This window comes from Piliocolobus tephrosceles, chromosome 4, assembly GCF_002776525.5.
Source record: "Piliocolobus tephrosceles isolate RC106 chromosome 4, ASM277652v3, whole genome shotgun sequence".
NCBI lineage: Eukaryota > Metazoa > Chordata > Mammalia > Primates > Cercopithecidae > Piliocolobus > Piliocolobus tephrosceles.
Window position 1 is genome coordinate 73,172,732 of NC_045437.1, and position 20,958 is coordinate 73,193,689.

Sequence of the window (20,958 nt, forward strand, 5' to 3'; positions counted from 1 at the left end):
TGGCTAAATCTGACTGTAGACATGTCACCTCATCTAATAGTAATATACAGGACTGGAGTGGGAAGAAAAGACTTGTTAAAGATGATTATAGTGGACTGAGATTATTTCAAGCCTATTTAGAAGACCATTTTCATTTAAGTGAAGCAAACTCAGTAGATTGGCAACGTTATTGCTGCAATTCGCTAACCAAAGTGTGTTTCTTTTTTTTTTTTTTTTTTGAGACGGAGTCTTGCTCTGTTTCCGGGGCTGGAGTGGAGTGGCCGGATCTCAGCTCACTGCAAGCTCCGCCTCCCGGGTTCACGCCATTCTCCTGCCTCAGCCTCCGGAGTAGCTGGGACTACAGGCACCCACCACCTCGCCCGGCTAGTTTTTTGTATTTTTAGTAGAGACGGGGTTTCACTGTGTTAGCCAGGATGGTCTCGATCTCCTGACCTCGTGATCCGCCCGTCTCAGCCTCCCAAAGTGCTGGGATTACAGGCTTGAGCCACCGCACCCGGCCTCAAAGTGTGTTTCTTAAGTATGCAAACATGAATCATAGGGTTCTGAAGTCAGCATTCTCAGGTAGTTTAAAAGGATGAAAGATTTGAAATCTGTCATTTCATTTGCTGCAGAAATATGACCAAGATAACCACCCTTTTCTTCAGTGCCTCTTAACATGAAGCACTGAACATTTTTCTGACCTTAAATGTAAATGAAAGTTCCAAGCCTAATCTTGTAGTGTAATAGTTATAATAACCAATATCTACTGCATTCTTAGGTGCACTTTGCAACTAAATACCTTCCATATATTCTCAGTTTAATCTCTGCAACTCAAAGAAGCATTTTGTGGCTCAGGAACCAAGGTTCAGAAAGATTTGTATCTTTCCTGAGATACTTTGCTAACAAGACCACTAAATACATGGGTGTCTTTGTTATATAATTTGGGATTGTTGGAGCCCACCAGTTTTGGAAACCAGAAACCCTCTGTGGTCAAACAAGATTAGGTTTATTTAACTTGTTGGGCAAGAAAAATGCATACCCATATTGCCACAGGGAAGAGAAATGAGTAGATTTGGTCTTGTGCTGGGTGATTCTAGTAGGGATTTAGGGAAGCAAGAACCCATTTTCTTTTGGGTATTGTCAGGAAGTGGGATCAATTTGGTGTCTTGGTAATTTTTATCCAAGGGGTGGGAAGATTGAATAGGGACTTAGATAGTCATCAGTAAAGAAAGCAGAGTAGCTCATATCAGTTGGAAGAGGGGGACATTATTTTGTGGCACAGAGGGTTCTCATACCTGTCTTGGTTCAGACTTGATTGTGGATTGTTTCTATCTTGTTTTTCCATAGTCACAGATTGACCTCGTCTGAAAATTATTTGCATAAACAAAGTTTTGCTGAGTTATAAACACTCAAACAGTATGGCCTGACCTGTCAAATCTCGGGACTTTGTTTATTCCTTTTCCTTCTTCCCTTCCTTCAACTCTCCCTTCCTCTACCTACTTCATTAGTAGTTAATTTTTGCCTTCCAAAGAATAATCAAACAATCTAGGTCCTGCATTCTTCTCTGGTAGAGTGTCAGCATAGGGAAGTTTTCAGATCCGGAGGGATGTAGTCTTGAATCCCACGTCAGCCACTTGACAACTACTTGACTTTAGGCAAATCACATCATCTTTTTGGCCTATCTTTCCACATCTTTAAAAAATAGGAATTTATTCCGTTGTGTGAATGCACCAGAGTTTATTTAATCTTATTCAACCACTAAAGGACATTTCCATCATTCCCAGTCTGGGTCTATTAAAATAAAGCTGTTATGAACACTGGAAAAAAAAATAGGAACGATAATTACCTTTCAGGGTGTTTTGAAAATTAGGGATAATTTACATGAAGTGATTGGAACACATGGTTCAATCACAAATAGTGGCCACCATTAAAAAGGCATAAACATTTGTCAAATGTTAATTTGTTTATACTCTATAATTTCTAACAGCAATGAAAATACTTTTTATATAACAAACTATTAGATAGTGGAAGGTAACAGAAGGTGGGAAGAGCCAAACTTTCTGAATGTGATTATCTACTACTGAATGTTAGTTATATGGTAAAACTCACTATAGTTATTGTTTTGTATATTTATTAAAAAGTATAATAAACAGATGACATTGTGCTATGCATTTAACTAGTGAAAAACACAAGATCATTGTGTTTTTTGGTTCTTAATGGTCCATTTCTGATAAACTTTTATGAGATACAGGCGAGAATGCTATATTTATAGACTGTGCAGAAGGAATGACTATCTGATGAGGGCTGTAAAGAAGAAATGGAAGATACACAAAAACTATTTTTATTGTAGGGGTAGGAAAAGATCTTGTTAAATATTTCTGCTGAAGGTTTGCTTCTTATATACAAGGCCAAGATCAGGGTTAAATCAGAAGAATCGATACTAAAATTAGTTCTGAATTGTAGGATGATTTATGTATTGTTTTTGTCTTTGTATTTTGCTACATTTTCCAGGTTTTCTGCAGAAATATTATATTCATGATTAGAACAAAAAAAATTAGTCTTCTAAAAATCCTGTCTCTTTCTGAAGTTGCTAGGCCTCTCAGCCATGGTTGTCAAAATCTGGACACCATATGTGTGTGTATGTGTGTACACACCCACGCCTGTGTACATGTGTCTCATAAAACATCCTTAAGCATGTGCTAGACATGAAACAGTCTTGGAGATTCTAGTTCAGAACTTACCTCAATTGTGTGAATTATGGAAATTCATGGTTCATCACAGATGGTTGGGATGTTGCCAAGATACAGTCTAGCCTCCTTTAGTGTGTCTCTGTTTTATGTGAACATTAATAATTCTGTTCCAGGAGAAATACAATTAAAAAGCATCCTGTACATGAAAAAAGTTATTACAAATGACTCACTTTTTGTGTGGTTCCTTCTCTCCTTTTTTCCCTCCTATCCTCACGTTAGAAGTCCGGCCTTCATTTTCGACACACGGATAATACTGTCCAGTGGTTAAGAGCGATGGAGTCTATTGGTCTACCCAAGGTAAGCCTTCACACACTGGAACCTGAACTGGAAAGGCAAAGAGGTAGTACACAAACACCTCTTTATGAGCAATGACTTTGGAGACTGGGTTATGTTAATGTAGAAATGAGAAATGTGACGACTAAAAAATATGGAAAGACCTATCCAAAGTAACATATGGCAAGAACTCAGAATGAGGGATGTGCACAGTTTGAGAGTAGTCGGGTAAAAGTGTATACAAAATAAAGGCAGAACAGGCTATAGCTGGTAGATAGTTGAGCTATCTAAAATAGCCAACTCCCTTTCTTGTATTGCTATTTATATATAAAGATTCTGAGTCTCAGCCAGTTGTGGTGGCTCATACCTGTAATCCCAGCACTTTGGGAGGCTAAGGTGAGAGAATCACTTGAGGCCAGGAGTTTGAGACCAGCCTGGGCGACATGGCAAAACCCTGTCTCTATTTAAAAAAAAGAAAGAAAGAAATCTCGTTGTATTAGTATATATTTTATTACTGTAATTATTATAAATTTATTTTTTGTAAATTATTGTTGTTATTATTTCAAGACAGAGTCTGGCTCTGTCGCCCAGTCTGGATTGCAGTGACTTAATCTTGGCTCACTACCACCTCCATCTCTCATGTTCAAGTGATTCTCCCACCTCAGCCTCCCTAGTAGCTGGGACCACGGGCAAGTAGCTGTTCCACGCCCAGCTAATTTTTGTTTTTGTTTTTGTTTCTGTAGAGACAGGGTTTTGCCATGTCGGCCAGGCTGGTCTCAGACTCCTGAGCTCAAGCGATCTGTCCGCCACGGCATCCCAAAAGTGCTGGGATTACAGGGATGAGCTACCACGCCCAGCCTATAAATTATTATTATAAATCATTATATCACTTGTAAAGGCTAGGGGGTTATAGCTCTTACTCCTAAAATAGATCTCCTAAATATAATTTACTCAGCAAACAGTCAGTGCTTGTTAAATTCGAAGAGCAGGCATCCTAAAGTCTGTGAGAGAATTAGGCAAGTGAAGGAAATGAGGAAATAATTACATTTGATAAAAATTGTAGAACTATTTTTTAAACTTGTTATTTTGAAATAATTATAGAATCACAGGAAGTTGTAAAAATAGTACTTCTATGTGTATCCTTCATTCAGCTTTTCCCTGCTGGTGACATCTAACTGCAGTACATGTTAAATTGATGTTGGTGTATTAATGTAAACTAGACTACAGACCTTCTTCCATTTTCACCATTTCACATGCAATTGTTTGTGTGAGTGGGCTTGTGTGTGCCTGTATGTGTGATTCTGTGCAGTTTTATCCCATGAATAGATTTGTGTAACCACCACCACAATCAAGACACAGACGCACAGAAAGAAGAGTGGTCCTTCTGATTGCGTCCCTCCCCCAGCCCTGTTCCCTGGCAACCACTACTACGTTCTCTGTCTCTATAGTTTTGGCATTTTGAGCACAATATATAAGTGTAATCATATAGCAGGTATCCTTTGAATCACATTGTTTCCACTCTGTATTTGGCTCTTGAGACCCATCTGGGTCAATAGCTTGCTCCTATGTGTTGCTTAGTATGTGCAACAATTTATTTTTTTTTATTTTTTTATTTTTTTGAGACAGAGTCTCGCTTCTGTCACTTAAGCTGGGGTGCGGTGGTGCAATCTTGGCTTACTGCAACCTCCGCCTCCCAGGTTCAAGTGATTCTCCTGTCTCAGCCTCCCAAGTAGGTGGGGTTACAGGTGGGCACCACCACACCTGGCTATTTTTTATATTTTTAGTAGAGACAGGGTTTCCGCATGTTGGCCAGGCTGGTCTCGAACTCCTGACTTCAGGTGATTTGCCCTCCTCAGCCTCCCAAAGTGCTGGGATTACAGGCATGAGCCACCATGCCTGGCCTGTACAGCTATTTTTTAAAAATTATTTAGGAGTGGTCTCACTGGAGGTCAAGAGGATAAGCTACTGGCTTATGAAGACCTCTGTTGTACCAGGTGTGCAATGAAAAACACCCACCACCACAGAAACAGAAGATTCCTTAAATGTAATTTATTAATGCCCATTTTTAATATAATTATGCTCATATCTGTTTTAGGTCAGTCTCATTTTATCTTGAAATGATCAATGTTTAAATTTTGTTCTGCCATTTTTAATCAAACTATTTTATCTTCTCCTAAAATGCCCAGAACGTTAAATGCTGTTTCCTTCTAGGAACTGGCTGTAATACATAATTCATGTTTCTGGATTGTGATTTAGCAACTACTAACTAGAGACTGGGTGATAAACAGATTAATAAAAAAGGAATTTGAATAATTGTTTTGTATAAGGCAACATCAAATTCAGATCATTTCATTAGATTTGATAGATCTGATGTAAACCTTTTCAAATTGTGTGTATTTAGGGCCAGACAAATGGTGTTATATAGCAGGTTTTATTTTAACGTTGGTTTTTATTATGAAGTCATTGATATATTGCATTGCAGGGGCAAGAGACTGTATACTAAGTTGACTTTGATGTATCATATTTAACTAGTGTCCTTTCATTTATCAATATTAAGTGCTTACTCTGTGCTCAGTATCATGCTAGGTGCCGGAAATACAATGCTGCATAAAACATTCTGGTGAACGATAAATTGATCTCATCTCCTTGCTGAAGGAAGACATTTATAATGGCTTTCCAGGAGAAATATAAATATAAAAGGTTCTTGTTTAAAGAAAAGGGAAGAGGCAATTGTAGTTGTTCTCTGCTTACATAGAGAACTTTAAAGCGGTAATACTCTTTCTTGTTTTTTGAGACAGAGTCTTGCTCTGTCACCCAGGCTGTACTGCAGTGGTGCCATCTCGGCTCACTACAAGCTTCGCCTCCTGGGTTCAAGTGATTCTCCTGCCTCGGCCACCCGACTAGCTGGGACTATAGGTGTGCTCCACCATGCCCAGCCTTTTTTTTTTTTTTAATTTTTAGTAGAGACGGGAGTTTCACCATGTTGGTCAGTCTGGTCTTGAACTCCTGAGCTCAGGTGATCTACCTGCCTCTGCCTCCCAAAGCACCACCATGCCCAGCTAATACTCTTCTGAATTTAGGGATCCTCTTCTCATTGACACTTTAGTAGCAAATGCATTAAAGGAAAGGTGGAAAGGCTTTTAAAATTTCTTAGGCTACTGCCATTTCTTTAAGTACTTAGTAATTATACATTTTGTAGCTCAAGTAACTTTGCTTCTTTCTTTTCTCAGCTTTTCTCAATGACCGACAGGAAATTGCACTTGAGTATCAAGTGCTACCATATGATACATGATTTTAGTTTTTGATGTCAGTTTTTATAAAATATTTACTTAAAGTAAATAATATCTAAATGATTATCTTAATTTTAAAAGCCTCAAGCTTAATTATTTTTTGTGTGTTCTTAGGAACAGAGAAATTTGGTGCCTCACTCTGAAATCTGTTTCTGTTGTTGATATGTTTGTTCATTTATTTTGTTGTGAGACGGAGTTTTGTTCTTGTCATCCAGGCTGGAGTGCAGTGGCACGTGCTTGGCTCACTGCAACCTCCACCTGCTGGGTTCAAGCAATTCTCCTGCCTCAGCCTCCCAAGTAGCTGGGATTACAGTCATGCACCACCATGCCTGGCTAATGTTGGCTAGGCTGGTTTTGAACTCCTGATCTCAGGTGATCCGCCCGCGTCAGCCTCCCGAAGTGCTGCGATTACAGGCGTGAGCCACTGGACCTGACCTGAAATCTGTTTCTTATCAGGCTGTTAGTTTCAAGTTTAAGAAAAAGAGTATGAAATAGTATATATGATAAACCCCCATGACACACATTTACCTATGTAACAAACCTTCACAAGTACCCCAAACCTAAAATAAAACATTTTAGAAGAAGAAAAAGAGTGTGAAGGTGTATTCAAAACTTTGATGTTCAGACCTTTCAGTCTAGTAATTTCATGTTTAGATGATTATCCAAAATAATCAGATGCTCAGAAAATACAGAAATATTCATCGTGGTGGCTTATAATAGGGAAAAATTAGAAGCAAAACAAATGTTCAACCATGGATAACTGGCTAAGCTATGGTTCAAAAATATGAAAGAATCATATACATCTATTAAAAATAATCTTATAGAATAATGAAGGGGATGGGAAATAGTTGTGTTCTGTTAAGTGTTTTAAACAGGTTTACACTAAGTACAATTTTGTTTTCACATGCACACATATATATAAACCTAAAAAAATCAGAGACATACAGAAAAAAAGACCAGAAGAAAAATAGGGACAAAATTGCTAATAGTGACAATCTGGGAGGTGGGGTCATAGGTGTTTTTCCTTCACACCTTATATACTTTCCAGATTTTATTTGGTGAAAATGTATTACTTTAAACAGATTTCTTAAAATGTGTATGTGTTGTATATGCCTGTATACATGTGTACAGAGCACATATGCCAAGATTTTAACAATGCAATAAAGTGGCTAATAAAAAGGACACCCTTCTCAGGCCCATGGGACCTCTGGGAAGTCAGGAGTGTGAAGGCTACAGGAGGCAGAGCCCACATGTGCTCACATGCCTGTGAAAGGAAACACTGCCACTAACACTGTGGACATAGCCTTCTTGGAGTAGCTGGCTGGGGACCCCACTATCCTCCTGTGGACCACTCTTAGGCGTGCTGTCAGGCAGGGGTCCAGATACTGTGATTGGTCTATCTACAGCAAGATGAAGCAATGGCGGAGAGGTTCCTCTATATTTAAATAATTATAGGAAAGCAAGGACAATCAAAATAGGATCATTTTGGGAAGTTAAAATACTTGTGAGAAGCAAAACATATAATAAACATTGTTTCTTTTGTTTTCCAGATATTTTATCCAGAAACAACAGATGTCTATGATCGGAAAAACATACCAAGAATGATATATTGCATTCACGCACTGAGGTAGGGGGAAAATGCGGCTAAAAGACGCTCTAAGAAGTAGATTTAAATAAAACTAAAATTTCAATTTTAAAAGAGGTTTTAAAGTTACTTTAATAGTTTGAAGAACTGTTTATTAGATTCCATTGTTTTGGATTTGCTAACACAAAATTAAAATAATGGTCACATATAAGTAGTCCTTGAACTTGAAAAATGTTTTTCTGATTTTTAAATCTAACTCAAATTAGAAAACCAGAAAATGAATGAAAACCATTAAGTATAATAAAGAGAGAATTTAGGTTGAAACTTCTAGAAATCCAACTGTAATATACTACTATATTCTTGAGTTATGACCTCGTTTACAAATATAATGCAGATATATCAAATGAGCAGCTTTAATAGTCATTATAATTTTGGTTTAATGAGTTAAAATTATAATTTAGTTCAATTCTTATAGATTAAGAAAATATAATGGTAAGAATACTTTCTTTTGATCTTTTGTTCAATAGAATTTGTACCCTAAGGATAAAGAAGAAACATAGTAGTTGGTGTAAATTAGTCAAATCAAGACACATTCATTATTTTAAAGCAGTTGTTCAATAACTTGAATTTTGAAGATGCTGAAATTCTGCTAGTTCACAAATTACATTTTATCTTATTGGCCTGGCAGAAATTTGATTTTTAGATGGTAACAAAGATTATTCTAAAAATCCAGTTTGTGGCTATTGTCTTGAGTGTACACAGGTAATGGTTTTGGAAGACTTCATGTCTGATTACATTTTAAATTACTTTTAGAACATCTGCCTTGTGTTTTTATCACTAGAAGTCATTTTCCTGGCAGAGTACTCTGCCTAGAGGTTTATGTTGACTTCTTCCTGGCTCTTTTCCTCTCCAAAGGAAAATGCTTCTACAATAATTCATGGTGGTGTTGGCTTTCTAGAGAAGAAATTTGATTATGTCATGTAATTTGACTTTTTCCCCTAGTCAGTACTTATGGGATTGCTTTGGAAGATGACAGTCGCTAGAAATAGAGACCAAGTGTAGGTGCCTTTGCTATGGTTTTTTTATTCTAATAACTTAGAACAACTGATTAAAAAAAGAAAACGACGATAAAAACAAACCTATTTCAATGCTGCCTTCTCAGATGTGGCTAGAGTATCATTGTGCCACAGGTTTTCTAAAAGCTGCTTGTGCAAAAGTGCTTATGTTGAGGAATATTTTCAACCTCTGTTGCCCAATGTTCTTTATTAAATATTTTTCAGATCTTAGAACGATCACTTAACACTGTAGTTAGTACTGGGTCTGTGACCTGCTAAGCCAGCCACCACTAGTTAATGCCATTGCTATATGTGTGCATCATAGTGCTAATCTCTAGTTCTGTCACATGCTCATGGGCTATCTTGTGTAAGTTTCAATTGATTTTCTGAAGTAGACAACTGGGACATTCATGTTAAGGAACTTATAAACAAATGGTATGCTAAGTTCCTTTCTGGTGATATCATGGTTCTCCTAAAGGAGCTATATAGAGCTGCACTTAGACTTACATGAGTGTTTGCCATGGTTTTAACAATGGCTTGAGTAGCTTGGTAAACAAAGAAAAAACAACTTTTTGTTTATTATTGCCAATTGTATACAAATATTGATGTGACATTTTCCAGGACTGTGTTTTTTAGTTACTCATCCTAGACATCTGCATTACTTTTACTCATCCTGGAGGGGATCCCTCTTGGGGCATGTCATTCACCAGATCTGATCTTAAGTAGGATATTTTATCTTCAAGAGCAGTATTTATTTAGTAAATAGCATTCTCCTCACTTTTCTTTGTTCTAAATTATTGTATAGCTGCCTCTCACTATGGAACCGAGAAGTCCCAAGTGTATCTGAAGCTTTTTCCACCAAAACTTGTTCCTGCTGTGACTTAAAATGCAGTCAGTCACTCAAAAGGAGGCTGATATTCTGTTTTATTGTGCAACACACATTTGGAAGCTGAGGAGCAATCCTCTAATAAATACAGTGGGTTTAATAAATACTCTTGCTGCATAGTTAGAAGTGATGGTGGAAATGAACTAACATGTCTTCAGCTTTTATATCCTGGCTGCAAATACAGCACCGCTGCTGTATTTGAGAGTTGTTATTACCTGGTAGAGTAAATAGGCAGGTCAGAGATTCTGATTATAGCTCAGAAGCCAGCAAGGAAATTTCCTCTAGGAAGTTAAGCTTGCCAGGCGCTCCCTTCTTCCTGCCCCAGCCCGTGGACCTGACTTGATCTAAAAAAAAAGTTAGCTCTTAGCCCTGACCAAACTTGTCTCCTATTCCCTGTCATCTTGATTTGGGCTTAACAACCTAACTTCTCCTGGGTGCTTACCCTTGCTTCCTGTTTGTATCTGTGTTTCCCTTTTCCTGCCTGCCCCTCACATTTTCGTTTTATTTCTGATCCCAGTCTCGTGTCCTAACACTCACCAATCCATGTGTCAGTTTAGCTTGGTGTTCTCACAGGCTCCAAGAACATTACCACAGCAGCAAAGGGGGGAAATTCTCAAGCATCACCTAATGTAGACAGACTCATGTTAGTGGTGGATGGCATCTTTTTTTTTTTTTTTTTTTGAGATGGAGTCTCACTCTGTCACCAGGCTGGAGTGCAGTGGCGCCATCTCAGCTCGCTGCAACCTCCACCGCCTAGGTTCAAGTGATTCTCCTGCCTCAGCCTCCTGAGTAGCTGGGACTACAGGCATGCACTACCACGCGCAGCTAATTTTTGTATTTTTAGCAGAGACGGGGTTTCACCATGTTGGCCAGGATGGTCTTGATCTCTTGAGCTCGTGGTCTGCCTGCCTCAGCCTCCCAGCATGCCGGGATTACAGGCATCAGCCACCACGCCCGGCCACATCATTCTTTTTTTAACAAAATGTTTGTCTTTTTCTCATTTTTTTCAAAAGTAATGTATGCTCATTGTGGAAAAAATTGGAAAATTCTGGAAGAATGTTAAAGAAAAAGCTAAAATACCCACTATGTCAACACCAAGTCAAAAACCACTGTTACTATTTCGATATCTTTGAACTTAAAGTGCATACTACCTATGGCATGTTTTATTTTTGTGGCTTCTTTTGGAATGTTATAAAGCCTCTGCCTTGAAAAGGAACCAGTTTGAGAGTGAGAGCCTTGCTAACTAGTTACTATACTAATTTTTTAAAAATATCTGGAGGCCTTTTATGCAAGGATAAGAAACTTTTTTTGACATGTGGTTTAGTGCCCACTTTATTAAAGATTTATAATAAATGATATTAAACAACTGTTATTTGTTTAAACAGTCATGCAAGTGAATTCCTTGAAAGAACTGAAATAATTTAGTAGAACTAATGTTTTGAGTACTTCAGATACCTTAAAGAGCAGGTGGAATGCCCAGGTACGTTACTACAAACTTAAGACAGTGGAAGCTATTCTGTAAGGCCCATACTGCAAGTTTCACTCATTTTGTTTATTATTTATAACTAGTGTTGAGTTGTCCTAGGCTATTATGTTATTTTGATACCTACCCAGAATTGACATAATCTTCATGGCACCAGAAACAAAAGAATACCCCTTCAGACCTTCCATGACTACAGATCTGGGTTTCGGATGGATCACCTGTGGGTCAGAACATGGTGCAACTTTGGGTTCTTCTCACATGGTGAGTCAGACCCTGGCCACAGGCATTAGGTTAAACTTTCCTTGTGTGCGTTTTTTTTTTTTTTTTTTTTTTTTAAATCAGACCGCATTTAAGTACCTGGCTTTCAGGTAGGCTTTTATTTACAATCTGGTCCCCGCCCCTGCCCCACTTCCCCATCACCCTGAAATAATTTTCTTTCTTAAGTCTCACTTGACCAGCATTGTATAATCCATTGTCCTGTCATAATGATGTATTGGCCTGATCCATTAACATTATTAAAAGCTTATGTATGCCTTTTAAATTTTTTTTTTTTTTTTTTTTTGAAATTAGTTGGGCTTTCTAGAGTTTTTCATCCCCTGGGAGACAAGGGATTGACTGTATCCAGTGATCCTTAGGCTTTGGGGCTGATTTATCATCTCAGATCATGTTTCTAGTCCTGCTTCCTCTTAGTTAGTGGATGTGACCACCAGTGCTAGACTCTCTTTCTACCCGGTGTTTCTGTCACCACCTATGCTCCTTGGTTCTTCTTTATCTTGGAGCACTTCCTTTGTTTTCTGGGACTATTTAGTTCACTGAAAGTTCCTGGTCTTTATTCTTTCATGTAGTATAAATAGTATAAAAATATCTATATATAAACAAATATAGGCCAGGCGTTGTGGCTCATGCCTGTAATCCCAGCACTTTGGGAGGCTGAGGCAGACAGATCATGTGAGGTCGGGAATTTTTTTTTTTTTTTTTGAGACAGAGTCTCGCTCTGTCACCCAGGCTGGAGTGCAGTGGCGAGATCTCGGCTCACTGCAAGCTCCGCCTCCGGATTCACGCCATTCTCCTGCCTCAGCCTCCCGAGTAGCTGGGACTACAGGCACCCGCCACCTCGACCGGCTATTTTTTTTTTTTTTTTTTTTTTTGGTAGAGACGGGGTTTCACCGTGTTAGCCAGGGTGGTCTTGATCTCCTGACCTCGTGATCCGCCCGCCTCGGCCTCCCAAAGTGCTGGGATTACAGGCATGAGCCACCACGCCTGGCCGAAGTCAGGAGTTTAAAATCAACCTGGCCATGATAGTGAAACCTTGTCTCTACCAAAAATACAAAAATTAGCCAGGTGTGATGGCAGGTGCCTGTAATCACAGCTACTCGGGAGGCTGAGGCAGGAGAATCACTTGAACCTGGAAGGCAGAGGTTGCAGTGAGCCGAGATTATGCAACTGCACTCTAGCCTGGGCAACAGAGTGAGACTCCATCTCAATTTTTTAAAAAAAGCATGGTGGCACGTGCCTGTAGTCCCAGCTACTCGGGAGGCTGAGGCAGGAGAATGGAACCAGGAGGCCGAGGTTGTGATGAGCCAAGATTGCGCCACTGCACTCCAGCCTGGGCAACAGAGTGAGACTCCATCTCAAAGAACAGCAACAAAAAAAAAACAGATATAGAAGGAACAAAGTACTTATGTTTTAATAATGCTCCCCAACTTGTTAAAGTCAATAGAAATACACTTTCGCTATTTATCTCTTTTTTTATTACAACTTCCTTTTTGGACACTGTATATTATTCTCTTGATTATTGTTTTGAACCTGTGGTCTTTCTCAGACTTAACCAAGATTAATATCTCTTTCTTTTTGATGAACCAGATTGTTTCAGCTTGGTCAGTCTGAGCTCTTTCTGGCCCACTTTCTTGTCCTTCTAGCACCGTCCCTGACATTCTTTGAAACTGACATTCTTTGAAATATCCTTGTTCGTGGTCACAACAGGATGTTCCAGTCCTATCCTGATTATTTCTGCCTACCAACCACTCTATAGGGAATCCTCTTAAAAGTCAGGTGTTTATATTGGTTTTTCAGGTTTAACCTTATTAGCTTACTGGATTCTGCTTTTCTTGCTGTCTAGTTTATTTGACCATTGAGATTCTTCTATATGGGCAGCCACAAACTGAAGCCGTGTCTGCCTCTCCTCCATGATAGGATTACTCTTCCTGCTGCTGATACTGTAGCTATGTCACAGCCGCCATGTTTTCAGGTGCAATGGTGATGCCATGGCTCTGGCAGACCCACTTCTGGTTCACCAGCCATCGGAGTACCCTGGCAGTTTTGTGGAGGAGAGTTCGTCTAGCCACCTCCCACACAGCCAGGTGGCTGTCTTGCTTCCCAGGTGGCCTTTGAACCTGCTCCTCAGGCATTAATGCATAACTTTCCTTGCCTTCACACTCTGTTCCCTTAGAACCCTTTCCTTCCCTAAGAAACTGATTGAACCCTTATATCAGATTGATTATATCTCTAACAGTGAACATATTTGCATTTATAAATAAGATTTCTAAAGACAGTGTCTTAGCCCAAAGGACAGGCTCTAATCCTAGGTTCTCAGGAGGGATATCTGGAGATGGCAGTATTTGGGAGTAAGGTGAGGGAGGCAGTTGCACCTGCTTATTTCTTTCAAGTCCTTCCTTGTTCAGAATTCTCTCTGTGCTCTGAACCATTCCCTTCCCTTTCCTCCTCTTTCTGTCCTAAATTAGTATAGCTGTTGTGCCTTTCTATCTTCCTAAATTCTGAGCTCTTAAGAGTCTGTGAACCACATCTTGTTACCTCATACAGCTTACGTGCCATTGATTCCAAGTTAAAGTCGCTGGAGTTTGCATATTTAACTCTTCAGGAGGTTTAACTGAACTAATTTCCCTAGGATAAGGCTGCCTCAGGATTCCTTTGCTTTGGGGCTGAAAATTAGGTAAGAACCCTAGATTTTGATATGATATTGGCAGTGATGTATGTGACTAAGATGGAAAATTTTGGCTCAGTAAATAAAACTATTTCAAACATGGAGTCTGTGTGGGGAAATTCTGTGTGGGGTGATTCTTGGCATTGGAAAAAGTAAGAAAACCACTTTGATAGGTTATCAATAAGCATTTGTATACAAAGGACACATTTATATAACAAAGAATAGTAAGAACAAAGGCTGACACAAATGGAGCTTTTAACTATGTGCCTGGCACTGCACAAAATACTGTGCTGGTATAATCTCATTTTATCTGCGAAACATATCTGTTCAGTGGTCGCTATTATTAGTCCCATTTTATTACCAAGGCAGTTGAGGAATAGAGAGGCTGCCGAAGGTCACACAGTTAGTAAAAACCAGGAGGTGTGAGAAATGAACCTGTGCTGTTATGAATTCAGCCAGCCAATGGCTTCAAAAGAAGTCAGTTATTTCCCTACTTCTAACAAAGTTAAAAGAACACTGGTATCAGACTTGAACTTCAGCACAGGCCTCTCAGCTCTTATATTTAACGTGTTTTAAATGAAGAATCATGGAACTTGAGAACAGGAAGGGCCTTGGGAAGTTATTGTAGTCTAAGTCATTCATTTCACAGATAAGGGAACTGAAAGCTTGGGTGACGTGACTTGCTCTTAGTCACACATTGAGGTTTTACCAGTTTGGGGGCCAGGATTCAGGGCTTCTGGATTCGAGTCCTGTGGTCTTTCCACTCTACCATGAGGCTTTGATATACAAACATTCATCCCACATGTTATGGTACAAAATGACCTACATATAATGTGATCCAAGAAAGCTGAAATAAGGCCAGGCGCAGTGGCTCAAGCCTGTAATCCCAGCACTTTGGGAGGCCAAGACGGGCGGATCACAAGGTCAGGAGATCGAGACCATCCTGGCTAACCTGGTGAAACCCCGTCTCTACTAAAAAATACAAAAAAACTAGCCGGGCGAGGTGGCGAGCACCTATAGTCCCAGCTACTCGGGAGGCTGAGGCAGGAGAATGGCGTGAACCCAAAAGGCGGAGCTTGCAGTGAGCTGAGATCCGGCCACTGCACCCCAGTTTGGGCTACAGAGCGAGACTCTGTCTCACAAAAAAAAAAAAAAAAAAAAAAGCTGAAATAAATTTAGCTGCTGCCTTTTAAGTTTGCATTTCATTACTATAGTACCTTTTAGTGTATATCTTGAAAGTAGTAGAAAAAACTAATACCACTAGTTTTATCTTGAAAGTGGTAGAAAAAGCTAATGCCTTGTGATATTGTCAGTGAGGTATGTGACTAAGATGGAAAAATTTGGTTCAGTAGATAAAACAACAACAACAACAACAACTACTACTACTACTACTATCTACTACTTTCGTGATATACACTAAATGGTATTTTTTAAAACTTTCTTTATTGCTTCCTGGACTTTAAGTGATATTATTTGTACAAGTAGGAGCACATGGGTCAATGAGACGGTAGCTACCTCTGAGCAACCCCTCCGTTGCTGGCCTCACTCAGCTGCACAGGTGTGCTGTAGCGTTTGGTGTGGTAAGAGACTTGCTACTTCACAGAAAGTGGTCCCTTAGACATGAGAAGTGAAGGTGACATTCCACGACTACCATTGGAATGTTCTCAGCCCTTTGACTTGGCTGTTAGGTACCAAACGGTGCTTAATAAATTAACTGTTGAAGAGCTACATGAGTTTAGTATTTTTTCTATTCAATGGGCTTTTTTTTTTTTTTTTTAAGATTAAGACTTGATTTCCTATATACTTCAGGTAATGAGCAGCCTCGTTTTATTTTAAATGCTTGGGAAAGAGTAGTTTGCTATTGCTGTTTCTTTTCAGCATGGGAAAACTGGGTAAACACAGTTACCTGATAAACTTTTGCCCGTTTGAGTAATTGGCTGGGAGGCACCTCCCACACAGAGATTAGGTATAAAACGCCCACACCATGAAAAGTGATCTTTCCAAAGCTAACAGTTTAAACCTCAACATCAGTGATTTAAAAAAAAAAAAAAGGTTGAAAATTGAGGCCAAACAGAAACTATACAATATATATTTTAATTTTTAGTAAATGAGATTTTTTGATATATGCAAATGAGATCTTTACCTGACCAATATTAGCTTAAGAAAATACCAGACTTAAATTTAAAAGCAAAGATTCTTCCATCTTCAGAAAGCTAACTTCTCAGCACCACCTTGTGGTAACTTTTACTTAAGCCAGGATGTTTGTTTATTGTCAGATTTATATTAATACTACATTGTACAATGGAGAAATAAAAAGTGAAATTGGAAATAGCTATCTAACTTCTTTATCATCAAAGGGGGAAAATTAACACTTTGGTATAAACATTTTAATTCATGTTACCATCAAACCTATATTTTGTGGTAGCCTAAGTACCTTAATTTAGGGATAGGATGGTAGAGAACAATTTTTTGTTGTGTTTTGTTTTGTTTTTTTGAGACGGAGTCTCGCTCTGTTGCCCAGGCTGGAGGTACAGTGGCGCCATCCCGGCTCACTGCAAGCTCCGCCTCCTGGGTTCACGCCATTGTCCTGCCTCAGCCTCCCCAGTAGCTGGGACTACAGGCTCCCACCATCATGCCCAGCTAATTTTTTGTATTTTTAGTAGAGTTGGGGTTTCACCAGGTTAGCCAGGATGGTCTCAATCTCCTGACCTTGTAATCCACCTGCCTCAGCCTCCCAAAATGCTGGGATTACAGACGTGAGCCACCACACCCAGCCTTGTTGTGTTTTTTGAGATGGAGTCTCACTTTGTCATCCAGGCTAGAATGCAGTGGCACAGTCTTGGCTCACTGCAACCTCTGTCTCCCCGGTTCAGGCAATTCTCCTGCCTCAGCCTCCCTGGTAGCTGGGATTACAGGCGTGTGCCACCATACCCAGATAATTTTTGTATTTTTAGTAGAGAAGGGGTTTCACCATGTCGACCAGGCCGGTCTCGAACTCCTGACCTCAAATGATCAGCCTGCCTTGGCCTCCCAAAGTGCTGAGATTACAGACATGAGCCACCGTGCACAGCCAAGAAAAATATTTTTATATAGAAGCTGTTCCATAAATAGTAATTAAATGATGAATCGATAAACAGAGCATAATGTGAAAACAGTTGCATCAAGATCATCGAGCACAGCTGTCTTATCCCCCTTCCAAAACTGACATGAAATTAACTACAGTAATAACTTTTAAAAAATACATTTGCGATAAAAATGCCATCTACTAACCAGAAATTTGAACAACTCCTAACATGAAGTAAACAGACAGAATTCGATTGACTGAGAAACAAATTGGGAGAAGATCACAGCCCACAAAACGCTGGGGGATGCAGCAGAGGTAGGAGCTGTCGTGAGGTTTGCGCCACGCAAAGGGGACAGCAAGGAAAAGAAGAGCCTGAAAGTGAACAATCGTCAGGCTGGGACCAGCAGAACTGTATGGCCCTTCCCTAAAGCAGCAAGTGTAGATGCTGATAGCAGGACAGCATGCCAGTACCCAAGACAGCTAATGACCTCAAGAAGGGACAGAGAGTCCCCAGCCGGAGAAGGAAAGACTCGGGTTCCCTCGTGGCATCAGTTCCATTGCTGTCTACAGCTTCTTAATGCTGGCTCCTGACATGGGGATCTGCAGTGAATGACCAACAAAAAGCAAGTCTCAAACACCAAGATGAGCCCCAGATCAGAAGATGCCAGACATTTGAAGGGAACTGACACTGAAGGAAGCACTGGATTCACCAAACAGAACCAAGACTCGAGGAGCAAATGAAAATATTAAAATATGTGTAATTGATGATTCATTCAATTTATATTCAGCAAATATTTATTGAGCACTTACATTTATACACAGAAGAATGAAAGATAAAACTCCAAGAAGGAAAATTTGGTATAGATAAAATCAGAAAAACAATTAATAAAACTTATAGATACCTAAATTATTGGTGGATGTAATAAAAAAATGAAAACATGAATCTAAAATTCTAAATTATCTCAACATTCCATAGGTGGGAAAGTTAGAGATGGAAGCATATAAAGGATAATAGATACCAATTAGCTTAGGCTTTGATGGAAAAATGTAAAAGTATGTTAAAACTTCAGCAGGATATTAGTGTAGGTAATACATATTAAAGATACAGCACATTAAGTACTTGAAATAAATATAAAATTTGTTGCCTGAAGACATTTTATGGATTCTACTTACATTTTACTGTAACATTTTCTACATTTCACTGATTTTTTTAATAGTTTTCTATGTAAATTAGTTTAGGTATATTTTTGAATTTGTAAAAAGAGGAGGAAAGTGCAAATCAGGTACTATGAAAGAAATTGAAATGATACAATGATACATTTTTGATTATTCATCTATTCTCATTTCTTTTTTTTTTTTTTTTTTTTTTTGAGGTAGAGTTTTGCTTTTGTTGCCCAGGCTGGAGTGCAATGGCGTGAATTCGGCTCACTGCAACCTCTGCCTCCCGGGCTTAAGCGATTCTCCTGAGTAGCTGGGATTACAGGCATGTGCCACCATACCCAGCTAATTTTGTATATTTAGTAGAGACGGGGTTTCTCCATGTTGGTCAGGCTGGTCTCAAACTCTTAACCTCAGGTGATCCGCCCGCCTCAGCCTCCCAGAGTGCTGGAATTACAGTCGTGAGCGACCACCCCGGCTATCTATTCTCATTTCTTTAATTATGGCTTGATCTCCACTCACCTCCCAAATTCTTTTGCAGTTTATCTTGCCTGTTAAATTCTGTTTAATTTTGTCATTCCCATTACTAGAAAGGAGCAAGTGAAGAGGTTGACATTTCATTGTTCCAAGTAATATGAGCACCCTTTTAACTGGAATTTTTTCCCCATGTAATAATGAGTTAAGAATTGGTTCATAAAATATTATGGTTTTGAAAATGTCAGCATGGTATCTTAATGAACTAGCTTTAATTATAATGACTTGTTGGCATGAGCCTTTGGTAGTAAAGTCCTCAGAGGCTGTGTAAAGTAAACAGTTTTATATCCATGATAATCTCTAAAGACCTAGAACTTTAACTAAGGAATGTATCCTGTTTTGCTAGTTTGGAATTATGAATACATAATGGCTATTTCACTTTGAAGAATGTTCAAAGTCTAATATAAAAGTTTTTCCTCTGTGGATAAGATATAAATATCATATTGAAATTTAGTATTAAAACTAATGTTACACATACGGTTAAAAAAAAAACATTGTTCTTTGTCCTTTGCTATGGTTTTAAAGGAAAAGCAGGAAAATAAGAGGCAAATTCTTTAAAATTCAAACATTCATTAATAGGCATTTCCTGGAAGACATATGAATGGCTAATGTGTGTATGAAAAAATGTTTACCCTCACAACTACCATAAGGAAATGCAGATTTAAATAACATCTTGTTGCTATCAGTTGCTAGTCCCTTGGAAGATTTTATTGATAATATCCTGTGGTGATAAGGGGACAAAGAAAATGGCATTCACATGTATTTGCGGCCTAGTGGGCCATACCCATCAGGGGTTCTTAGGTTTAGCTAAATATTCAGATTCATCCACCTATCATAAGCCACATCTGGCACCTGTTGCTCAGAAGAGAGGCAGCCGGGATAGCCAGCATGCTGGCAGGTGTGTTTGCTCTTCAGTGGGAGCCTGCATGACACTCCACATAGTTCTCCATACAGCCATCTGGAAGCTGCCATTCTCTTTGGTACTCCAAGTTACAACTTTGCTGCTAAGGAGTGGGTTTGAGCCTTCCTGGCTTGTAAGTCTCATGCCCCAGGAGCCAATATCTATAGTAACGGCTGTACTGCATAGCTTCCCAGTTCTCTGCAAAGAACATACCAGTTATAAGAGTCATTGAACTCAGGAAGGCCCAAAGATATGGTACCTATTAGGTATTTATGGTTTCTTCTCTCAAGATACAATTTATCAATTGGGTTATTTTTTCCTAAGCAATGATGCTTATAACACAGTTGACAGTGTAGGTTCCTAAGAGAACAGAGCTAGAAAGTTAATCAAAGGTCAAATTCTCATATAAAAGTAAAAAGGATGTTTTTTAAGCCTTTACTCACAAAGAATATATGAGCATAATCTCTTTTATATTTTTTATTTTTATTTTATTTTTATTTTTACTTTTTTTTGAGACAGAGTCTTGCTGTGTCACCCAGGATGGAGTGCAGTGTCATGATTTCAGCTTACTGCAAGCTTCGCCTCCTGGGTTCACACCATTCTCCTGCCTCAGCCTCCCAAGTAGCTGGGACTACAGGCACCCACCACCACGCCCAGCTAATTTTTTGTATTTTTTGTATTTTTTTTTTTGAGACGGAGTCTGGCTCTGTTGCCCAGGCTGGAGTGCAGTGGCGCGATCTCGGCTCACTGCAAGCTCTGCCTCCCGGGTTCACGCCATTCTCCTGCCTCAGCCTCTGAGTAGCTGGGACTACAGGCGCCCGCCACCACGCCTGGCTAATTTTTTTGTATTTTTAGTAGAGACGGGGTTTCACCATGTTAGCCAGGATGGTCTCGATCTCCTGACCTGGTGATCCACCCGCCTTGGCCTCCCAAAGTGCTGGGATTGCAGGCATGAGCCACCACACCTGGACCGAGCATAATCTCTTTTTAAGATCCCATTTGGACAATATACATTGAAAACTTTTATTGTGTGTGTACCCTTTCAAGCTGGTAATTTTG

General features: G+C 39.3%; 1 protein-coding gene across 2 annotated transcripts in view; it reads left to right on the plus strand.

Annotated features, from left to right (window-relative positions):
• Positions 1-20,958, plus strand: part of IQGAP2 (IQ motif containing GTPase activating protein 2) — a 321,912-nt gene that overhangs the window by 168,344 nt on the left and 132,610 nt on the right. For both annotated transcript variants that reach the window (XM_023196443.2, XM_023196444.2), the window contains exons 4-5: positions 2,949-3,026; positions 7,843-7,919. In XM_023196443.2, coding sequence (XP_023052211.2) covers positions 2,949-3,026; positions 7,843-7,919 — 155 coding nt within the window. The remainder of the gene's footprint in view (positions 1-2,948; positions 3,027-7,842; positions 7,920-20,958) is intronic.